Source organism: Pyxicephalus adspersus, chromosome 6 (genome assembly GCF_032062135.1).
Source record: "Pyxicephalus adspersus chromosome 6, UCB_Pads_2.0, whole genome shotgun sequence".
NCBI lineage: Eukaryota > Metazoa > Chordata > Amphibia > Anura > Pyxicephalidae > Pyxicephalus > Pyxicephalus adspersus.
This window is the reverse complement of record NC_092863.1, coordinates 18,836,978-18,854,127: the sequence shown is the minus strand read 5'-3', so window position 1 is coordinate 18,854,127 and position 17,150 is coordinate 18,836,978. Positions and strand designations below refer to the sequence as shown.

The window sequence follows — 17,150 nt, the reverse complement described above, 5'->3', positions numbered from 1 at the left end:
TAGAACCTTATTAAAATTGCATTCAATTTTGGAAAAAGGTTTTCAGTTTTTTTGGATCTATAGCAGGCTAGTAATCCCGTTATTGTTGTGGCCACCAAGGAAGTGATACTGTAGAAGCAGGTGAGTGATTTGTTTAATCACCTGGCAATCCGGTCACTGACATTCCACTCCATATGAGATCCCTAGTGTGTTATGGATCCTAGATTCACAATAGATGTACTATGTCCTATGTAGTGAAGTAAAATTATTAAAAGCTATTTTTAATTTTTTCCTCTTTTGTTAAACATGAGAATTATAGAAGCAACCAAAACAACATAGCAGGAATTTAATGTTCTACTTTTGTTGGATATGCCCAGTTGAAAATAGTTCATGCTTTCTGCGTCGTGCGTCAATGCAAGCGTGCTTGATAGGAATGGTACTAACTGTTTAATTGTTACCTTTTAGCCAGCAAACAGAGCATTTTACAATCCAAGCCCTGTAGCTCCTGTAAGTGCACCTGGTCACTGGTCGGCACAGCAGCCTAGGCCTCCTCGTAAGTAAATTTCTAGTTCTCGTGTTTGTTCCTATTAAGGGCACATTTTACAAAGATCTTGCATTTACTACACACATTTTACTTTTCCTACCCCATAGATTTTGAGCCCCTTTGGCCAGGGTCTTGCATACTGTAGTTTGTATAAAATTTCTATACAAGTTTGCAATTTGTACTCTCTATTGAATAGGGTTACAGAGCTGAGACTTCACCAATGAAGCCTCTTGAACAGTGTTTTGTGACCTTTTTAACATGGGACCCCCTTCAATTAACTTTCAGGTCCTCAGGGAACCTCCACTATAATTACTCTTTCCATAACTCACAATACATTAGTGTGCCAGTCAGTAGGAAGACTGCCTCTTAAATTTCTGGCAGAATGTCACCCTAACAGATGGCCAAAAAGATCATTTGGTGTCACTCAAACTGACCTGAGTCACAAAATGCCCATTGCTCATGGAACTTCTAGTAACCTCTAGAGGAACCCTGGTTGAGAAACACTGCTCTAGAATATATCGGTTATGCAACCTGTTGTCGGATATCTTATCCTGAAATATTCAGTTTGGGAAATTGACTCTTCATACTTTATTTGTATCTTTAATGACAAATTAAACCAAATATCAGATATCATGAATGCCAAGATGGAGAACCCATGAAAGTACAGCAAATCTTTACAATGCTTTGTAACAATTAAATGTAACAATGTAATAAAACAATTATATGGTTGAAGTATACTTAAAGCCTAAACCTGTTGGGGTACGTAAAACAGCAGTTTGGCTCTTGCCATCAGTGTCCCATTTTAAAGATTTCCCTTTGCTTTCTGCCCTGTAGAAATAAAAGATTAAGTAAATTCATTCTTGGTTCACACCAGGACAAGTTTCTCAGTTTATCGGTCTCCCTCCAAGAATTTGTCTTTTATTTGGCTAGAAAGAAATGCTTGTCTTCTACTATAGGCAGCTCATGTTTGTTTTTCAGTCACTGACTCAAAGTATAGAAATGATTGCATCAGCAGGACAGCCAGGCATCAAGCATTTTCAGGATAGAGTAGAGCAGCCTACATATTACTATGGTACAGGTTTCTTTAGAAATACAGTGAGTCGGCTTCAGCCCTCCTACATCTGCCGACACAGGTGTAGCTGTATAGAAATTGTTTACAATATTTAGAAACCCTGGGGGCAGATTAAGTGCCCATTATTTTGTATTTATAATTTGTAACCTGTGTAACTGCAGAGTACCATCCACCTACACCAATTCTGCGAGCTATTCCTCCCAAACGTCCAATTGGATCTTACGTCAAAACAATGAAACAAGCCTCCACACAAGTGCCCAAGGCTGCTCATCAAAATCAACGAGTAGGTAAGAAATGCATAATTTTTAATGCTTTTGTCTTCTGTCAATCATCCAAGACACCGCTACCCAATATAAATGTCTCTGCCTTTCATTCTTATCATCCAGCAACCAGTAAAAGGTTTATTTTTGCTGTTCTAAGAATATTTTATATGACTTACTGTCTTATAAACACAAGTAGAATTAAGAGAAAATCTACCAAAAGTGAAGGGATTTTCCTTCTAAGATATTTGTCACCATAGGAACATTTTTCTCTCCGATGGAGAGATGAATCTCTGATGGACAGCCTTTCCTTGAGAGGCTTAGGAACAATATAGGGTTAGACTGTTTTCCATTGCCAAAATGTAGAATGTAGTATCAGAATTAATCATTAAGGTACTGGTTACAGGACATTGGATATCAAAGTGTCAGCAGCAATATTTAGTAAACATGATTGAATTATTAGGCAACAATGACTTCCACTTAAATACTTTGGTGAATTTTATCTGCCTTGTATATTGTGGATGGAGCAGCTTCCTATAATGTGTCAAATTACAATTTTAATATATGTGGCCATAATATTTGTACATCCTTAATAACACAGATTCAAAAATACAGTACTCTTTTTCTTTAGTGCCACATCCATGAACTGTAAGGATAGTGTCATGTGGGTCCATTATTAGTCTCATAAGATCAATAAAAATGGGGTAAAATTGGTAGTTTTTTTTTTTTTTGTTTTGTTTTCCCTGGGACCTTGGCCCCTTTTTATCTCATTCCAACTGTCCTCTATTGCCACAGACAGGCAAGTTATAAACAATAATTTTCTGACACTTTGTAAAGCATATATTAAATTTGCTACTGTCTGAATACAAAAATACTAAAAATCCTGTGTGGATTCTGGTCCTCAGGGACTCGAGTTGTGAGGCCCTGTATTATATAGATAATGTAATACAACTGAATTGAGATCAGGGTAAATGTCAATAACCGCATAGAGGAATTTATTATTTTATAATATTAAATATATTAGTATTTCATGATAGCCATTAAAAATAACTAGCCCTATGTTTATCTATTTTATTTAGGACATGTTAAAATGGCTAGGCTGAACTTTAAAATATACATTGAAGCAGGTCTTGTCTATCAACGACTAGATCTATCGCCATTTTATCGCAGAGCACCGCTATGCCTCCCTGAACGCTATCATTGGCGGTTCTGGGACGATGTATATCATTCCCAGCACAGCTTTCCCTGGAAATCAATGCATGTGCAGCTGAAGCCTGTCCCTTTTTGCAATAACCATCTGCCTGAAATTTCTATTTTTTTTTTATTTCTGTTTTTTAGTATGTTTTAGAAACTTGCATCACTGTATACAGTTTACCTAGGGAAAACATTTTAAGATTCTGTAGAGAGGTTTGCACAGCTGTTGCCTTCAGTTTATAGAAACAGCTTTGCCAACTTGCTGTGCCATGTATACCTTCCAATCAGGTATTTGCATGCCACCGGCAGAGCTGATAGGGAGCTCAATGACTTAGACTAGGTACACACTTGCAATGGTTCTCGTCTGATCGGAACGGGGCCGATATCGGACGAGAATCTGGCGTGTGTACAGCGCCCATCGTCCGAATGACCATCCTGGCCGATCCACAAACGATGGATGACAAACGATCTTAATGAAAGTGAAGAGGAAAAGGGCACAGCAGGGTGCCACTCCGCGGTTCTCCTCCTGCCTTCTCCATAGAGTAGAACGGTGCTGTATGTACAGCACTCGTTCATGCATCGTGCAGTCATTAGTTGTTGGTAAGGATTGTGAAAGATCCTTTCCAACAACAATTATTGCATGTGTGTATGTAGCTTAAAACATTGCTGCTTATTACAAGGTACTGGATTAGCATTGTCAGCGTGCAACAGGAAGTGTTACTTTTTAGGAGCTTAAAGGTAACTTTGTAAAGGATTTATCAAAATGTAATTGTTTAAAGAAACTTTATACAGTTAGTATAACTGGCAAGTATTTCTGGCACATTAGAAAACAAAGGAATTGTTACATTCCTAAAAGTTATCAAGTATGTTTCATAGTTGTATAGCTAGAATGACAAGACAAGTCCATCAAGTTCAACCACTAGGGAAATAAACATATCCCAGATAAACCCTATACACATAGTTAATGCAGAGTAAGGCAAAAAAAAAACTTACAAAACATGGTACGTTTTACTCTAACAGGCCAAAAATGTTTTTTCTGATCCTGTTTCAGGACTTTTCAAATCACAGGATTCAGTTGAAGCTAACTGGAAAAAGTTAGTGTAACACTAAGAATCTCAACTGAAAACAGGCTTTTTATGTATTTGGTTGGCTTTAGGCTCACATATATAAGTTTTTACATATAATTAAAAAAAAAATGGACATTATTTTTATTTTTTTTATTTTTTAGCAAATATCGGTACCCAAACAGCTGGCGCTCGGGCCCAGGTGAACCCATTTATGCGTATATTTCAACACTGCAAGTATTCCAGCTCTGTAAGAAATGCACAACCATTGGGAGGCAACGCTCACCTCCAACAGGCACTGTATTCTAAGTTTACTTTTGACTGTCACTTTGACATTGTACCTCTGCACACAAATTGTCCTTGTGCTGATCAATGTTCCTGTCTGTTGTTAGCAAGTTCCCTGGTGTTGTGAATCAACACAACCCAAGGAGCTGTTGACAAGCCAGCACCTGCAAAAGAAGAAAGTAAATGCCTACCTCTGGTATTCACCATGCAGCTGAGTATTTTTTGTTCTCCCACCCGGTACTCAGTGGTGTCTTTCTGTTGGATTGTTTGCCAAGTCCAGTGGTGACTTTTTCCCTATTGCTCTTCTGTGTAGAACAATGAAGGACAACTACACCTGCAATGCTGTTGCTGCGGAAAGTGTATAGTCTCCATGTTGTGTAAAGAAAGTCAAATAACTTCCTGCTAGTCATTCTCAAGGAGATAAATATAAGACAAGGCTTGCATGGTTTCTTATGAATGCCTAGAAAAGTTTTTTATGATGACCAAGCTGTCATTTAGCAAACACTGCTAGTATAGTGTCTCTGTAGGTGTAGATAAGTATGAACAATAAATTAATAATTTTTAGGCCAAAAAATTCTTCTTAAAAAGAATGCATACAGTTTTTATCATTGAAATAGATAAAGTACTGTGATCTGTGCCTGCTGGAAATATGCAAGTAGACTGCTATAAGTGTAGTGTAGCCCCCACTGGTTTATGGCAGGTGGAAAAACAGCTGAGCTTGTAAACCTATTGACATTTTAATATCTATTGTAAATATTATTTTTTAGTAGGTAATACTTTATAGTATTTAGTAACCTTATAGTATTTCAAAATTATTAGGTAGTATTTATTTGTAACAAGTTGCAGTTGTAATTATGAATAAATTACATCTGTCAAATTGACAAATGTACAAATGATTAAAATGAAATGCTGTCTATAAAACATTTTAAGTAAAAATATGAAGTATTTTACAAAGATCAAACAGCCTTGATAGGTCAGGTTCAAGAAGACTTGGTGAGGAAAATCCTAGTTGGGAATCTGCACAAACAAGCAAACCGCTCAATATGCAGATGAAATACAAATAATTTAGCTGCTACCTGTTCTTTCTGACCAATAAATTCTACGATTCATACTGCTTGGCCACCCAGTACATACCTATGTCTGTCTTCTCCCTAGCCTATGACTGGACTGTTAGAAGTTCCTTGAGCTCCTCAGGTCAGTTTACCAGACACCAATCTTCCCACATGTGACATTCTTCCCACTGGCCAGCAATGTAAGATGCTTTCTGACCACCAAGCTAATATACTATAAGGTGTGGATATAGAAATTTGAGCAGTTGTTTCCCCAAGACCTGAAAGTGATTTTAGTGGCCCCTGTGCCAGTCTTAATAGACACTACAAAGATGGCAGTCAGAAATGTAGGCCCTAGTAATGAACACAATCTAAAAATGGGAGAGGGGCACAAAATCTTTTCTGAATAATAAAGCACACCAGCTGTGTTAGGCAGCACTTTAGCTTTTACTTTCTTACTTTTTACTGGTTTCCTGTTGCAGCAAGCTAGAGGAGCTTGCTTATGCGGTTATCTTCTTTGCTGTACAACTGGATAGGATGCTCTGTATGGTACACATAGCCCTTTTATTCCTTCAATGCAACTTGACAAAGTTTTTAACTTTTTTTCCGTGTTGGCAGTCCATTTTGTTTACAGTGCACTGAAAACAATGTGCCAAGTTCATCATTCGACCAATTACAACCAACTTTATAGCTTTGACTTTAGTCTGCAAATCAAGGTATTGGCATAGTAAATTAAGAACTTGACTATGTTGGCATAGGCTTCCACCCAACATTGCATTAACTTTAATTTACACAATTAGTCTTGCTGTGTGAAATAAAGTGAATGCAAACACAAAGCGGGAATACTGGTCACCCCTGGCCTCAAACAGGCTTTTACAAGCCATGCCAGCTTCTATTCTAACATTATTTTAACAATTTCCACCAACAGGCTTTTTTTTTTTTATGGTGCAATGTGAAGCAGCATTGCAATCATAAAAGCTCTCCTAAATAAAAGATTTTACTTTGCCCCATAGCTAATTAGGAAAAGAGCTGAAAGCTAACATTTTAATAGCAGCTTACTAAAATAGCACCAATTTGTCCAATATAAAGAAGTTAATTTTATTGTTATTAGTGCTATCCAAAACTCTATTAAAGGAACATAAATTTAACTATTGTGGACATGTCAAGGGCCATGAATAAGGCCACCATATTTACTAAGCCAACCCCCTGCAGCCTCCACACTATCCTCCACATATTCCCTGCCTTGTGTTAAGCTAATGTCATCGGTAAAATACAGCAACTACTGAAAAAACAGGGACCATTCATTATTGTAACAGAATCCCAAGAAGACTAGGTTTTCCGTTTTTTCTTTTAAATCTCATTCTATTAAGAAAAAAAAACTTTAGAAAAAGCATGGTTACTCATGCACAAAGTGGTTTCTTCTTTTTGCTGGGCAAAGTGATTTAACACGATCATGTAAAAAAGTGTACCCATGACATTTATAAAGGGTAAATTTATGCATCTAAAGAAAATTACTAATATGTTGCAATTGAAGGCATTTCTCATGGAGGAGTGGTAAAAAAAACTATTTTACCAAGTTGATGTCAGAGAAGTCATTTCTGATAAAGGGCGAAACACCAATTTTTGAGCCTAGAGTATTCTTTATCCACAGTACAATATTTCAAATAAATGGAAAGGCAAGTATATCACCTTTATCTGTACTGTTTTAAAATGTTGGTCAGCACTTTTTTATGGGGTTCTTCCTTATTTCACATGAATGTATGTTATATCAAACACTGGAATGCATTCATATGTCAGGAAATCCACTGTGTAATAAACATAAAACAGGAAAAGTTACTGAAAAATAATATCAAAGTATGTTGGCATGGAGAATGCTGGGCCGAATTCCAATCCAAAGTAAGCGCCATCGGTTTTTTTAAACAGTGCAGTCTCCTAAAATTTGTGGACACCTCTAATTTGAGAGGATATGTGCTAGGATCAGCTAAATGGTGACCTAATGAATGCATTCTGCAATTTTCTTGTCCTCATGTTTCTTCCCAAAAATTCATTGTATTCACAATCACCATTACCATACAATCATCACAATTACCATTTTATTGAAACACTATTAAAAATGTTTTGTTCCTCCTTAGATGATAGAACCCATAATCCAAATGAAAGAGGGACCCCTAACTGCTTCTACACTTGCAGATGCTCCTCCAAAAGAACAGAAGCAAATGCTTGGTTTGTATAATTTTTACAGTCTGTTTTTTTTTTTTACAGTTTTAGTTTGCATATTTGTCTAAAATGTTTTGCAGTAAAAATAAGAGCTGTTCTTGCTATATACAGGCTCTACACTTGCAGTGCAAAATTGAGAATTTGGTTACTAATAGGATAATATTTTAAAAAAACACTCTGATCAAGCATTTATGTTGGTGACACCATGACCATTTTCAAGACTCCTACTGGCCATGTTTCCTCGTACATGTGATTATTGGCGCATGGCTTCTGGTATGGATGGCACTGTACATGCGGACAGAACACTCCACAATTTAGATCCTCTGCACCAAAATCTCAGTCGAGCATGGAAATGAAACAGATTGTCTTTTCAGTTCAGTCAATCATGCCCTGTATATTTTCCTCTTGTCAATTAGATGTCTAAATATTGCATACCATGATTATTACTGGTTGCAGCTGGCTTAACTCTGCAATACTTTGCAATAGTTTTTCTGCATATACAGTAGCCATGCAGATGTCTGTCATAGATATACCAAGGGTATAAATCCTGGATAATTCTTTTCCTACATCATTTCACATTCTGCATTTTTAAAGGTCAGTCAAATGGAAATTGATTTTACCTATATGAGTGGTGGTGCATTAAATCCCCTGGTAACTTCTAATAATCTCAAACACCAGAGACAAGACATTGTAGTAAAGTCGGTGGGTTACCAGCACAAGTTGCATGTTCAGATGTTTTATCTGGAATGTCGGCACTGGTGCTCAGAGCCCTGCAAAGGGAGTAAAATGCCACTCTGATCTAACGGCTCCTTATGTCGTCTTTTGGCCCCAGAAAGTGTGCATGGTGTCTGTCATTGCCTTACTTCATTATGGAGACTTGCAGGCTTCTTTGGCTAATAAGGATACTTAATTTTATGTCCGCATATTTTTTGTTTCCCTCAACTCTATTTTTTACTGTGGAGTCCCTCTTATGGAATCCCCATTGAGGAATATTTACACCTCTTCCTGTTACAGTAACAGTCGTTAAGGGCTCTGGCCGACTCTGCGCCTTTACCTTTAAAGATGTTAGTGATTTGCATGCAGTCAGAACCTTCAGAAATTTTCACTGCATCTGATTAATTATTTGGGTCCGATACCGGGCACTGCTTCAACCAGAGTTTTGCTACTGCAGGAGAAACTTCTTACACTTTGTTCTACCAGGTTGACCTTTTAGCCTCAACTGATGCTCAACTGAAGGCAAAATAAAAATGTCTGCATGTGATGTAGTCTCTCAGGGGCAGTGTTTTGATAGTCTTCACCCTGACCTTTTTTTTTGTCCTAAAATAAGCATATCCCCAGCAAGCTGTAGAACATTTATATACAGGCTGCAACAGGGATTTGCTTAAACAGAGGTGAAACGGACTTGCAGCTGTTAAATGATGTACCTTGCACTTGTGCAAAAAAAAAAAATCTTACAATCTAGGGGGAGGGGGGGTTAACGCAAAAATGGCAGGACATTTCTGCTATATTTACCAACATGCAATGACCCATCAAAAATAATATCCATATATATCCAGACAGGCCCTCATACAATATTGTTGGTATATATTACAAAATTATACAATTGAGTTAATGTAAAATGTAATGCTAGCTGTAAACAGTGGTGTTTGTGCTGACTTTGCCATATTATTCGCTATTCGCCATAGTTTACCGTTTGAAGTGTTCAATATTAACAGTATTATTCATATATGTACAGGTGAACAGCTATATCCCCTCATACAGAGCATACATGCTGAACATGCAGGGAAGATCACAGGCATGTTATTGGAGATAGACAATTCTGAACTACTTCACTTGCTTGAATCTCCCGAATCTCTTCGTTTAAAGGTATGAAATGTATCTCTATATATTTATACTGTAATGGACGCCTCTAGAAGTGACTGGTCGATGCTTCTTTCTAAAAAAGTAGCTTTGGGTTCAATGCTTTAAGAACAAGCTTACAAATGAGAATAGTCAGCCTAATCCAGACATAGAAATGACCAAAGCTTTTGGATCATCATAAATGAAGAACCTGCAATGTTAGGTCTGCGATGGCAGCTGCTATACCCCTCACTAAAAGTTTCCCTTAAACTGGGTGCCTAGATATAACTATATTAACAAATATCATCAGGCATAATCTGTTTTCTGGAAATATTGAGAGTCAGGTACCTCAAATAGGATCTGCAATTAGGAGCAAAATAGGGAAATGCATTTACTTGAAATCTGTTATAGGGAAGGTAAGAAGCCGCCTTGTTAAATTCTATTTTATTTCCTGGTAGTCAGTTTTGGCTTTTTTTTTTTTTTTGGAGATCTATAAATCTCTATACATTTTAGTATCTTCATCATCTCTGAATGTCCCTGATCTAATCCTGTCCCACTGTCTCTAGTCTGCCATTTATTTATTTGATTTGAATTATAAAAGCTAAGCATCACATGGGGGTGTTACTACCTCTAATTAATAAACAGGATTATTATAGCAGTGTTATATTGTATTACCCAGTGCTGAACATTAAATAGGGGTAGCAAATGACAAACAAATACAGACAGTGACACTGGAGGAGAGGACCCTGCCAGAAGAGCTTACAATCCAGTAGCTGGGGGAATTAACACACATTAGGAGGGGAGATATGTGGTGGGAAGTAGTGACAGTTTCAAAGGACAGAAAAAGATGGGCAGGCAAGTTTGAAAAAATGGGTTTTGAGTGCTCTTTTAAATGAGCAGAAAGTATATAATAGGACGGGGAAGACTGTTCCAGAGCAGCTCTAGAAAAGTCCTGTAGCTGTGCGGGTGAGGAGCTTATGAGTGAGGAAGTCAATTGAGGGTCATTGGAGGAGTGAAGAGAGCGGCAGGGGTAATATTTTTTACCAGGTCAGAAAGGAAAGTGGGACAAGAACTGTGTAGGGATTTGAAGGCAAAGCACAGGAGCTTGAATTTAATTCTAAGGTGAAATGGAAGCCAGTGTAGAGAACTGCGAAGAGAAGCAGCAGAAGAGCAGCAGATGGAAGGATGGATGAGTCTGGCTGCAGCATTCATAATAGATTGTAGAGAAGAGAGTCGGGTTAGTGGAATACCAGAGAGGAGGATGTTACAGTAATCCAGACGAGAGACAAGAGCATGTACAAGGAGTTTGGTGGTCTCTGGGGACAGGTAGGGGCAGATTTTGGAGATGTTGCATAGGTGAAAGTGACAGGACCTGGAAATTTTCTGAATATGGGGGTAAATGAGAGGGCAGAGTCAAAGGTGACGCCAGGACAGCGTGCCTGAGGGGAGGGCTGAATAACAGTGTTAACAGTTAGAAATATGTCGGGGAGATTTGGAATTTGAGGGGGGGATGATGATGAGTTCTGTTTTATCCAGGTTGAGTTTCAGGACTGAAGGAGACAGGTCAGGGGTGGACAGATAGATTTGAGTGTCATCAGCATACAGATGGTACTGTAAGCCAAAGGAGAAGATGAGACTACCGAGAGAGGAGTAGTACAGAGAAAACAGAACCGGTGTTACCATTGAAAGAAACATTAAAAGGAGCAGTCAGACAGATAGGAAGCAAACCAAGAGAGAGCAGTGTCACAGATACCAATGGAGTGCATGATTTGTATTAGAAGTGGGTGGTCAACAGGGTCAAAAGTAGAGGAAAGATCAAGGAGAAGGAGGAGGGAAAAGTTGCCTTGAGACTTAGCTCTGATGAGGTCATTGGCCACTTTAGTAAGGGTTGTTTCAGTGGAATGGGCAGCTCGAAAACCAGACTGGAGAGAGTTGGTGCTCAGGTAATGGGTGAATATTTTGTAGACAAGGCATTCAAGACGTTTGGAGATATATGGGAGGAGGGAGATAGGACTGTAGTTAGAGGGTAGGGAGGGGTCCAGTGAGGGTTTATTTAGGATAGGGTGAATTATGGCATGTTTGAAAGCGGAGGGGTATATACCAGTAGAAAGGGAGAGTTTGAAAAGTTTGGTTAGGGCCAGGGTGGAGGAATGGGCACCGAGTAGATAAGAGGGGATTGGGAATTGAGAATAGAGGAGACTTCATCCACGGTAACAGGGAGGTCAGTGGATGATATGGTAGGTGTGGCTTGGTGGGCAGAGACATCATGTCTGATTTCGTCATGTTTATCTCTAAAGTAGGGAAGTATCTTTAAAGTCTGTCTTAGACAGAGAAGATTGTTGTGGGGGGAGCAGGTGTGGGGTTTAGGAGGGAGTCAATTGTTGAGAAGAGTTTGTGTGGATTGGAAGCTTGAGAGGAAATGACAGCTGAGAAATAATTTTGCTTGGTGACAGTGAGTTCAGTGTTTAAAGCTTTGTAGCTTGGCTTTGTAGTCCATGAAGCCAGCACTGAGGCCAGATTTTCTCCACCTGCGCTCAGCTGCACAAACCGTGGGAAGTAGTGATGCTGTTGCCCTAAATAGGCACAGGACATTTCTTTTTTCATCTTTTTGCTGCAGTTACATTTTTATTCCTAACCCATCGAGACCTTTTTTGGTGGTGTAACCAGAGGTTGATTTGCTATGACATAAACATTACCATGTCATGCATGGGTATATTTAAATGTAGTTGAAGAAGCGTTCTGGCAAACAATGCTTGGTGCTGACAGAAATCGGACTTCTAACGTCTGTATAATGCTTTAGTTTAGGAATGATTGCCGATAACAGTCCCTTACTCTTCATTTTTTTTTCTCATTGCCCATGGTGTTATATGATATGGTTGTTATATATTGTCTGAGTAGTCCTAAAGTGCCCCATAACTGTGTTTTATGCCTCAGTAATACATTCATAATGTACTCGGTATGGAGCTTTTTCCATGTTAATAATTTTTTAAACTATCTTTCATAACAGGTTGAGGAAGCTGTTTCTGTCCTGCAAGCACACCATGCCAAGGAAGGCACTTTTCAAACTTGCACCCCGGTTCTGTGATGTCCAGATTTTCAGGGATGAGTTGACCAATAACTTATGTACACAGTGTATGGAATACACAGTAGAAGAGGGGTAAATGTCTTCACAGAAGACAATACAGTTTTGTTTGTGTGTATGTGTGTTTGTTATTGTTGTGTAAAGTTGGCTATAATACATTTAAAGAAAGCTGTAACTATATGTGTTTCGTTTCGACTATATTTTTTGTCATTTGTTTTTTTCTGCATTAAATAAAAACTTGCAAAAGCAAAATATGTGCCTATTTGTGTAGCTTGTAGTAGCAGTGGTCTGTCTGGAGGAAAAAAAGGCAAAAATACAGAAGTATTTTCAAGTCCTTATAAACTACCAGGGGCTGTGAAGGTTGCCATTTCCATAGGTCATACCACTAGTAGCAGTTGGTTACATTCAGCTGGGCTTGTTTTATGTTGAAGTTTTGTAGTCTATCCGCGTATCTGAGCCAATGACTTGTCCCACAGAATGAGTTCAGTGCTCTCCACCTTGCCTCCTCCATGTTACATGCCAGCTACATTGGGAGATGCTGGTGACCCCATGAGCACAGCTATGCATCTGTCTGTAGAAGTTGTCCTTGTACTTGACACATATTCTGTTAAATCAAGTAATATACTTTGTCTGGCATGAGTTCTGTTCAGTTGTCAAGAGTCTTATGCCATTTAGGATATTTCCTTGCAGTCTCAATAGTCTCTGCAGTTGGTTATACAAGTGACTGCATCAGACAATCAACTTCTTTCTTGACAGATTTCATAGGTTTTGGAATAATGTGATCAACCTGATTGGCTATAAATTTTACCTTTTAATACAATCGCTTAACTCTGAGAGCTGTATTTAAATTCCATCTGTTGTGCAGGGATAATGAGTGTTTTATATGACGATAATTTCTAGTGATTACCAACCACATATTAAAAGCTGTCCTGAGAAAATTTGCAGAAAACACTGTTGTGTTTGGATCAAGCATGCACTATGCAAATTCAGAACTCCTGATGTGCAATATTTTTTACTTTGTTTTTATAAAGCGCTTATGATACAAATTGCTTTCCAAAGACATGGCACAAACTGTACCTTAAAGGGGCTCACAATCCAATGTCCCTATCATAATCATATTCCATTACCACTCTCTAAAGTCAATATTGAGGGAAAGCCAATTAACCTAATTGCATGGGATATATATAAACTATACCCCTAAACCTGGGCCTCTCTGATGAGCAAATCTTGACAACCTCTGTGAAAGCCAAGTCACCCAACTTCATATTGAACATTGGAGCAATCCAACATATTTAATAACTAAGAGTAGGAAAGGTATTCCAAATATCAAAGCACCCCTATTCAAAGGTTTTTTGGCATATCGATGATGCTTTTAAAAGGTATACAGCTCTGTCTAAACTTGAAAATAAAACATTCCTCCAATAACCCTTCTTTCCTAAAGTAGTGTCTAAAGCTACGTACACACTTCCAATTATTATCGTTGGAAAACGAACGACGAACGATCCTGCACGATATCTACGAACGATCGTATAGCACCGATCCTGCACATAGAGATAACGACACGATCGTTCGTAGATATTGTACACACAATAGATACGATCGTTTGAGCGATAGAGGAACTATGTGCACGACAGGAAAGTGAACGAGCGTTCGTTCATTACGCATGCGCAGCCCATGGACGATCAACGAACGACCGTACACACGAACGATGTTCAACGATCGTCGCCCAATCCGATCCGCCAGTCCGGTCGTTCGTTTCCAACAACTTTCCTCGTTCGTCGGCGTCGTTGGTTACTTTTTTACGTGCGATTTTTTGCCCAATCGATCGTTCGTCGTTCGATTGGAACGATAAAAATTGGAAGTGTGTACGCACCTTAACATGGCTGGTATCAAGGAGAGAAGTTTGTTACCAGGGCCTGGCAATGCTAAAATATCCGTTTTCATGCATTGCCAGAAACTAAGCTATTTTTCAAAATGTGGTGCAGTGCACAATTGTGAGCAGCTTCTTTGTTTGAACACGTTGTGACAAATGCACCAGGGTAATTTGTCTTTTCCTTTTCTATAGTAAAATTCGCTTTGCATAGAAGTGCACACACATATACAGGCATCCACACTGACCCTGTACTTTTCCTCATTGGTCTCCTACATCATTGTCTTTCTGCCAACTAATATAGCTGGCTCACAAAATGCTAGGAAGCATTTCTGGGATTATAAACTTTGTTGGAAAAATTATTAAGGAGAACCAAAAATTTCTAGAAATGTACTTTCATTTTTCAAATAGGAATATTGATGCTAAGAAAAGACTGATGTCCCAAACACCAAGAGCTAGTGTTATTTCCTCAAGAACGCTTGTCTTTATCAAATCTGCCTTGAATGTGTAAATGTGTTGGCTGTAAAAAATTACCTCATTTCTTCATGCTGATCATCAGAATGTTCTGGGCATGTGGAAATGAAGACAGTACAAATTGACTGTCAATATCATCCAATCAGATATATTCTAAAATGCTAAACTGTAAATACACAATTTGGGTATAAATTTCTAGTTTACAACTATATTGCAACGTATGCATGTGCAGTTCAACTAGCAAGGTAACTGGGTGTGGAATGTGGAAATTTGATACAGGTGATTAGTGCAACGCATGCAAGTCAAGTCAGGTATAAGTAATTTGTCAAATCCATGTACACTGCTAGTGACGGTTTCAGTCTTTGCTAGAAAAATGTATCCAGAGGGCATGATTCTTAACCTTCCAACATGAGAAGCTGAGACAACATACAATGTGTGCAAGCTAACACTATACATCATACTGTTCCCAGTGTGAAATGCATTGCACATTGTTCTACTCGAGTGTCAAATACACTATTTAGTTTTTGCCCGTTGAAAAATGTATGATCCAATAATAAGTTAAAATGCGAATAACTGCAGCAGACTTTCTATTCATCAAAGTTCTTGTTATTACACCAATGCCATCAGAGCATTCTCACGTGCTAGCCTAATTGAGAAGTATCCTTTCTTTTAAAGAACAGTGATAACCTGACCTTGTATGCCATGCTTAGAAAATATTTTTTTTCCCCATAAAGGATTCTTCCCATAGAATGATAAATTATTAATCTGAGATGTGTAAGGTTTCCCTCTTAACTTTTTAGAGTCTCTCACCCTTCCTGCTGTCTCTCACCTGTTACCACAGGTAAAATATATCAAAACCCACCAGCACAACAATGTAATAAAGTTTATCATTCTTTAGATGTGGGGTGGCATTAGTATTATTTTATTTTTTCAGAAAGTACAGAAAATAGTTGACCATGCATGAAATTAATTTGCTTTGAAAGAAAGAAATGTCCTTTTCCTTCAATAAATTCTCATTATTCTGTGTAATGGTGATGAAGACTTGAAAACCAGTTTAGGTGGCAACTATGGGACTGGAAGTGCATTAATAAAATGCATTGATTAAGCCCACCACGGCAGCCCCCCCCGCCCGCTGCCCTTTGAAAAAAATGACCACACATTGATATCATCCAGATCTCCAGGAAAAATAGGGGATCATTACTCATGGCGTTGGATTAGGACATATAAATAATTCCTTTACACCCTCTGTTTACTTTTGGCCCTTGTCACTGAAAAGAATGAAAGATATGTCTCTAAATGCGTTATGAAGCCTTTTATTAGTTTTCCTAATTATTACAAAACATGTTTACATCTACAACCTATAGGGTTTTTTTTAGAAAGCAGTGAATATGACATTCACTTAAACATACACTAGCACAGAATCTTCCAGGTGCATGGTTTTCAACAGCAGTAATTGATTCTCCACCAGATAATTTTTCAGTGAATTGTCAGGTTCACTACTTTAAAGACCCCCATTGTGTTCTATATATTTTACAATGTTCCAAGGTTTACTCAAAGCTGCAACTGACATTCTGTAACCTTTACCCTGGAAACCTATTAAATGTATCTTCCACTTCCCTAAAACATAAGTGGATATTGTAACCAACACATCCTCTGTTGCTACGTATATATTAATATTTAAACTAAACTTTTGATATGCCTATTGAAAGCAAAGAAATCCATGCTCCTGAAAATTTCCTTGTTCCAGCAGCATATACCTAATATATGATCATCATATGGAGAAATAGAAAAGCCTATATTAGCACTTGCATTCTCCACTTTTAGGGTATTGATCACCCATTTTATAAATGGGATTTGCCAGAAATTAGACCTCAGATACCTGTGAGTAATTATATCTACCTACATCCTCCTACAGCCTAAATATCAGTTTTTGGTGGGCTGGTACTTTTTCTGAAAGTGTCTATGTTTTTTGTACTTGTCTGTTGTCAGTCTTTCCAATCCTGCATGGAAAAAGAGGAAAGAATTTAAAAAAAATAAGGAAATGGAAAAAGGCTTTTGATAACAAAGTGCAGATAAGTTACCAAACAAAAGGACAATACGAATAGATTTGTTTACAAAGGTAAATACACAGTACTACTGGGGATATGTGTATATTAGCATGATGAAGAAAATATACTAATAAAATGAAAAGAAAATATTTGATCTTATGTTTTGTAAACAT

At 38.0% G+C, this 17,150-nt stretch overlaps 1 protein-coding gene across 2 annotated transcripts in view; it reads left to right on the top strand.

Moving 5' to 3' along the window:
- Positions 1–12,837, top strand: part of LOC140333285 (embryonic polyadenylate-binding protein-like) — a 29,482-nt gene extending 16,645 nt beyond the window's left edge. The window contains exons 10-15 of one of the 2 annotated variants that reach the window (XM_072414849.1): positions 445–532; positions 1,757–1,882; positions 4,278–4,315; positions 7,580–7,670; positions 9,400–9,530; positions 12,511–12,837. In XM_072414849.1, coding sequence (XP_072270950.1) covers positions 445–532; positions 1,757–1,882; positions 4,278–4,315; positions 7,580–7,670; positions 9,400–9,530; positions 12,511–12,588 — 552 coding nt within the window. In that variant the 3' untranslated portion in view covers positions 12,589–12,837. Of the gene's footprint in view, positions 1–444; positions 533–1,756; positions 1,883–4,277; positions 4,409–7,579; positions 7,671–9,399; positions 9,531–12,510 lie in introns of both variants that reach the window. The other variant, XM_072414847.1, reaches the window with a different exon arrangement.
- Positions 12,838–17,150: the final 4,313 nt, after the last annotated feature.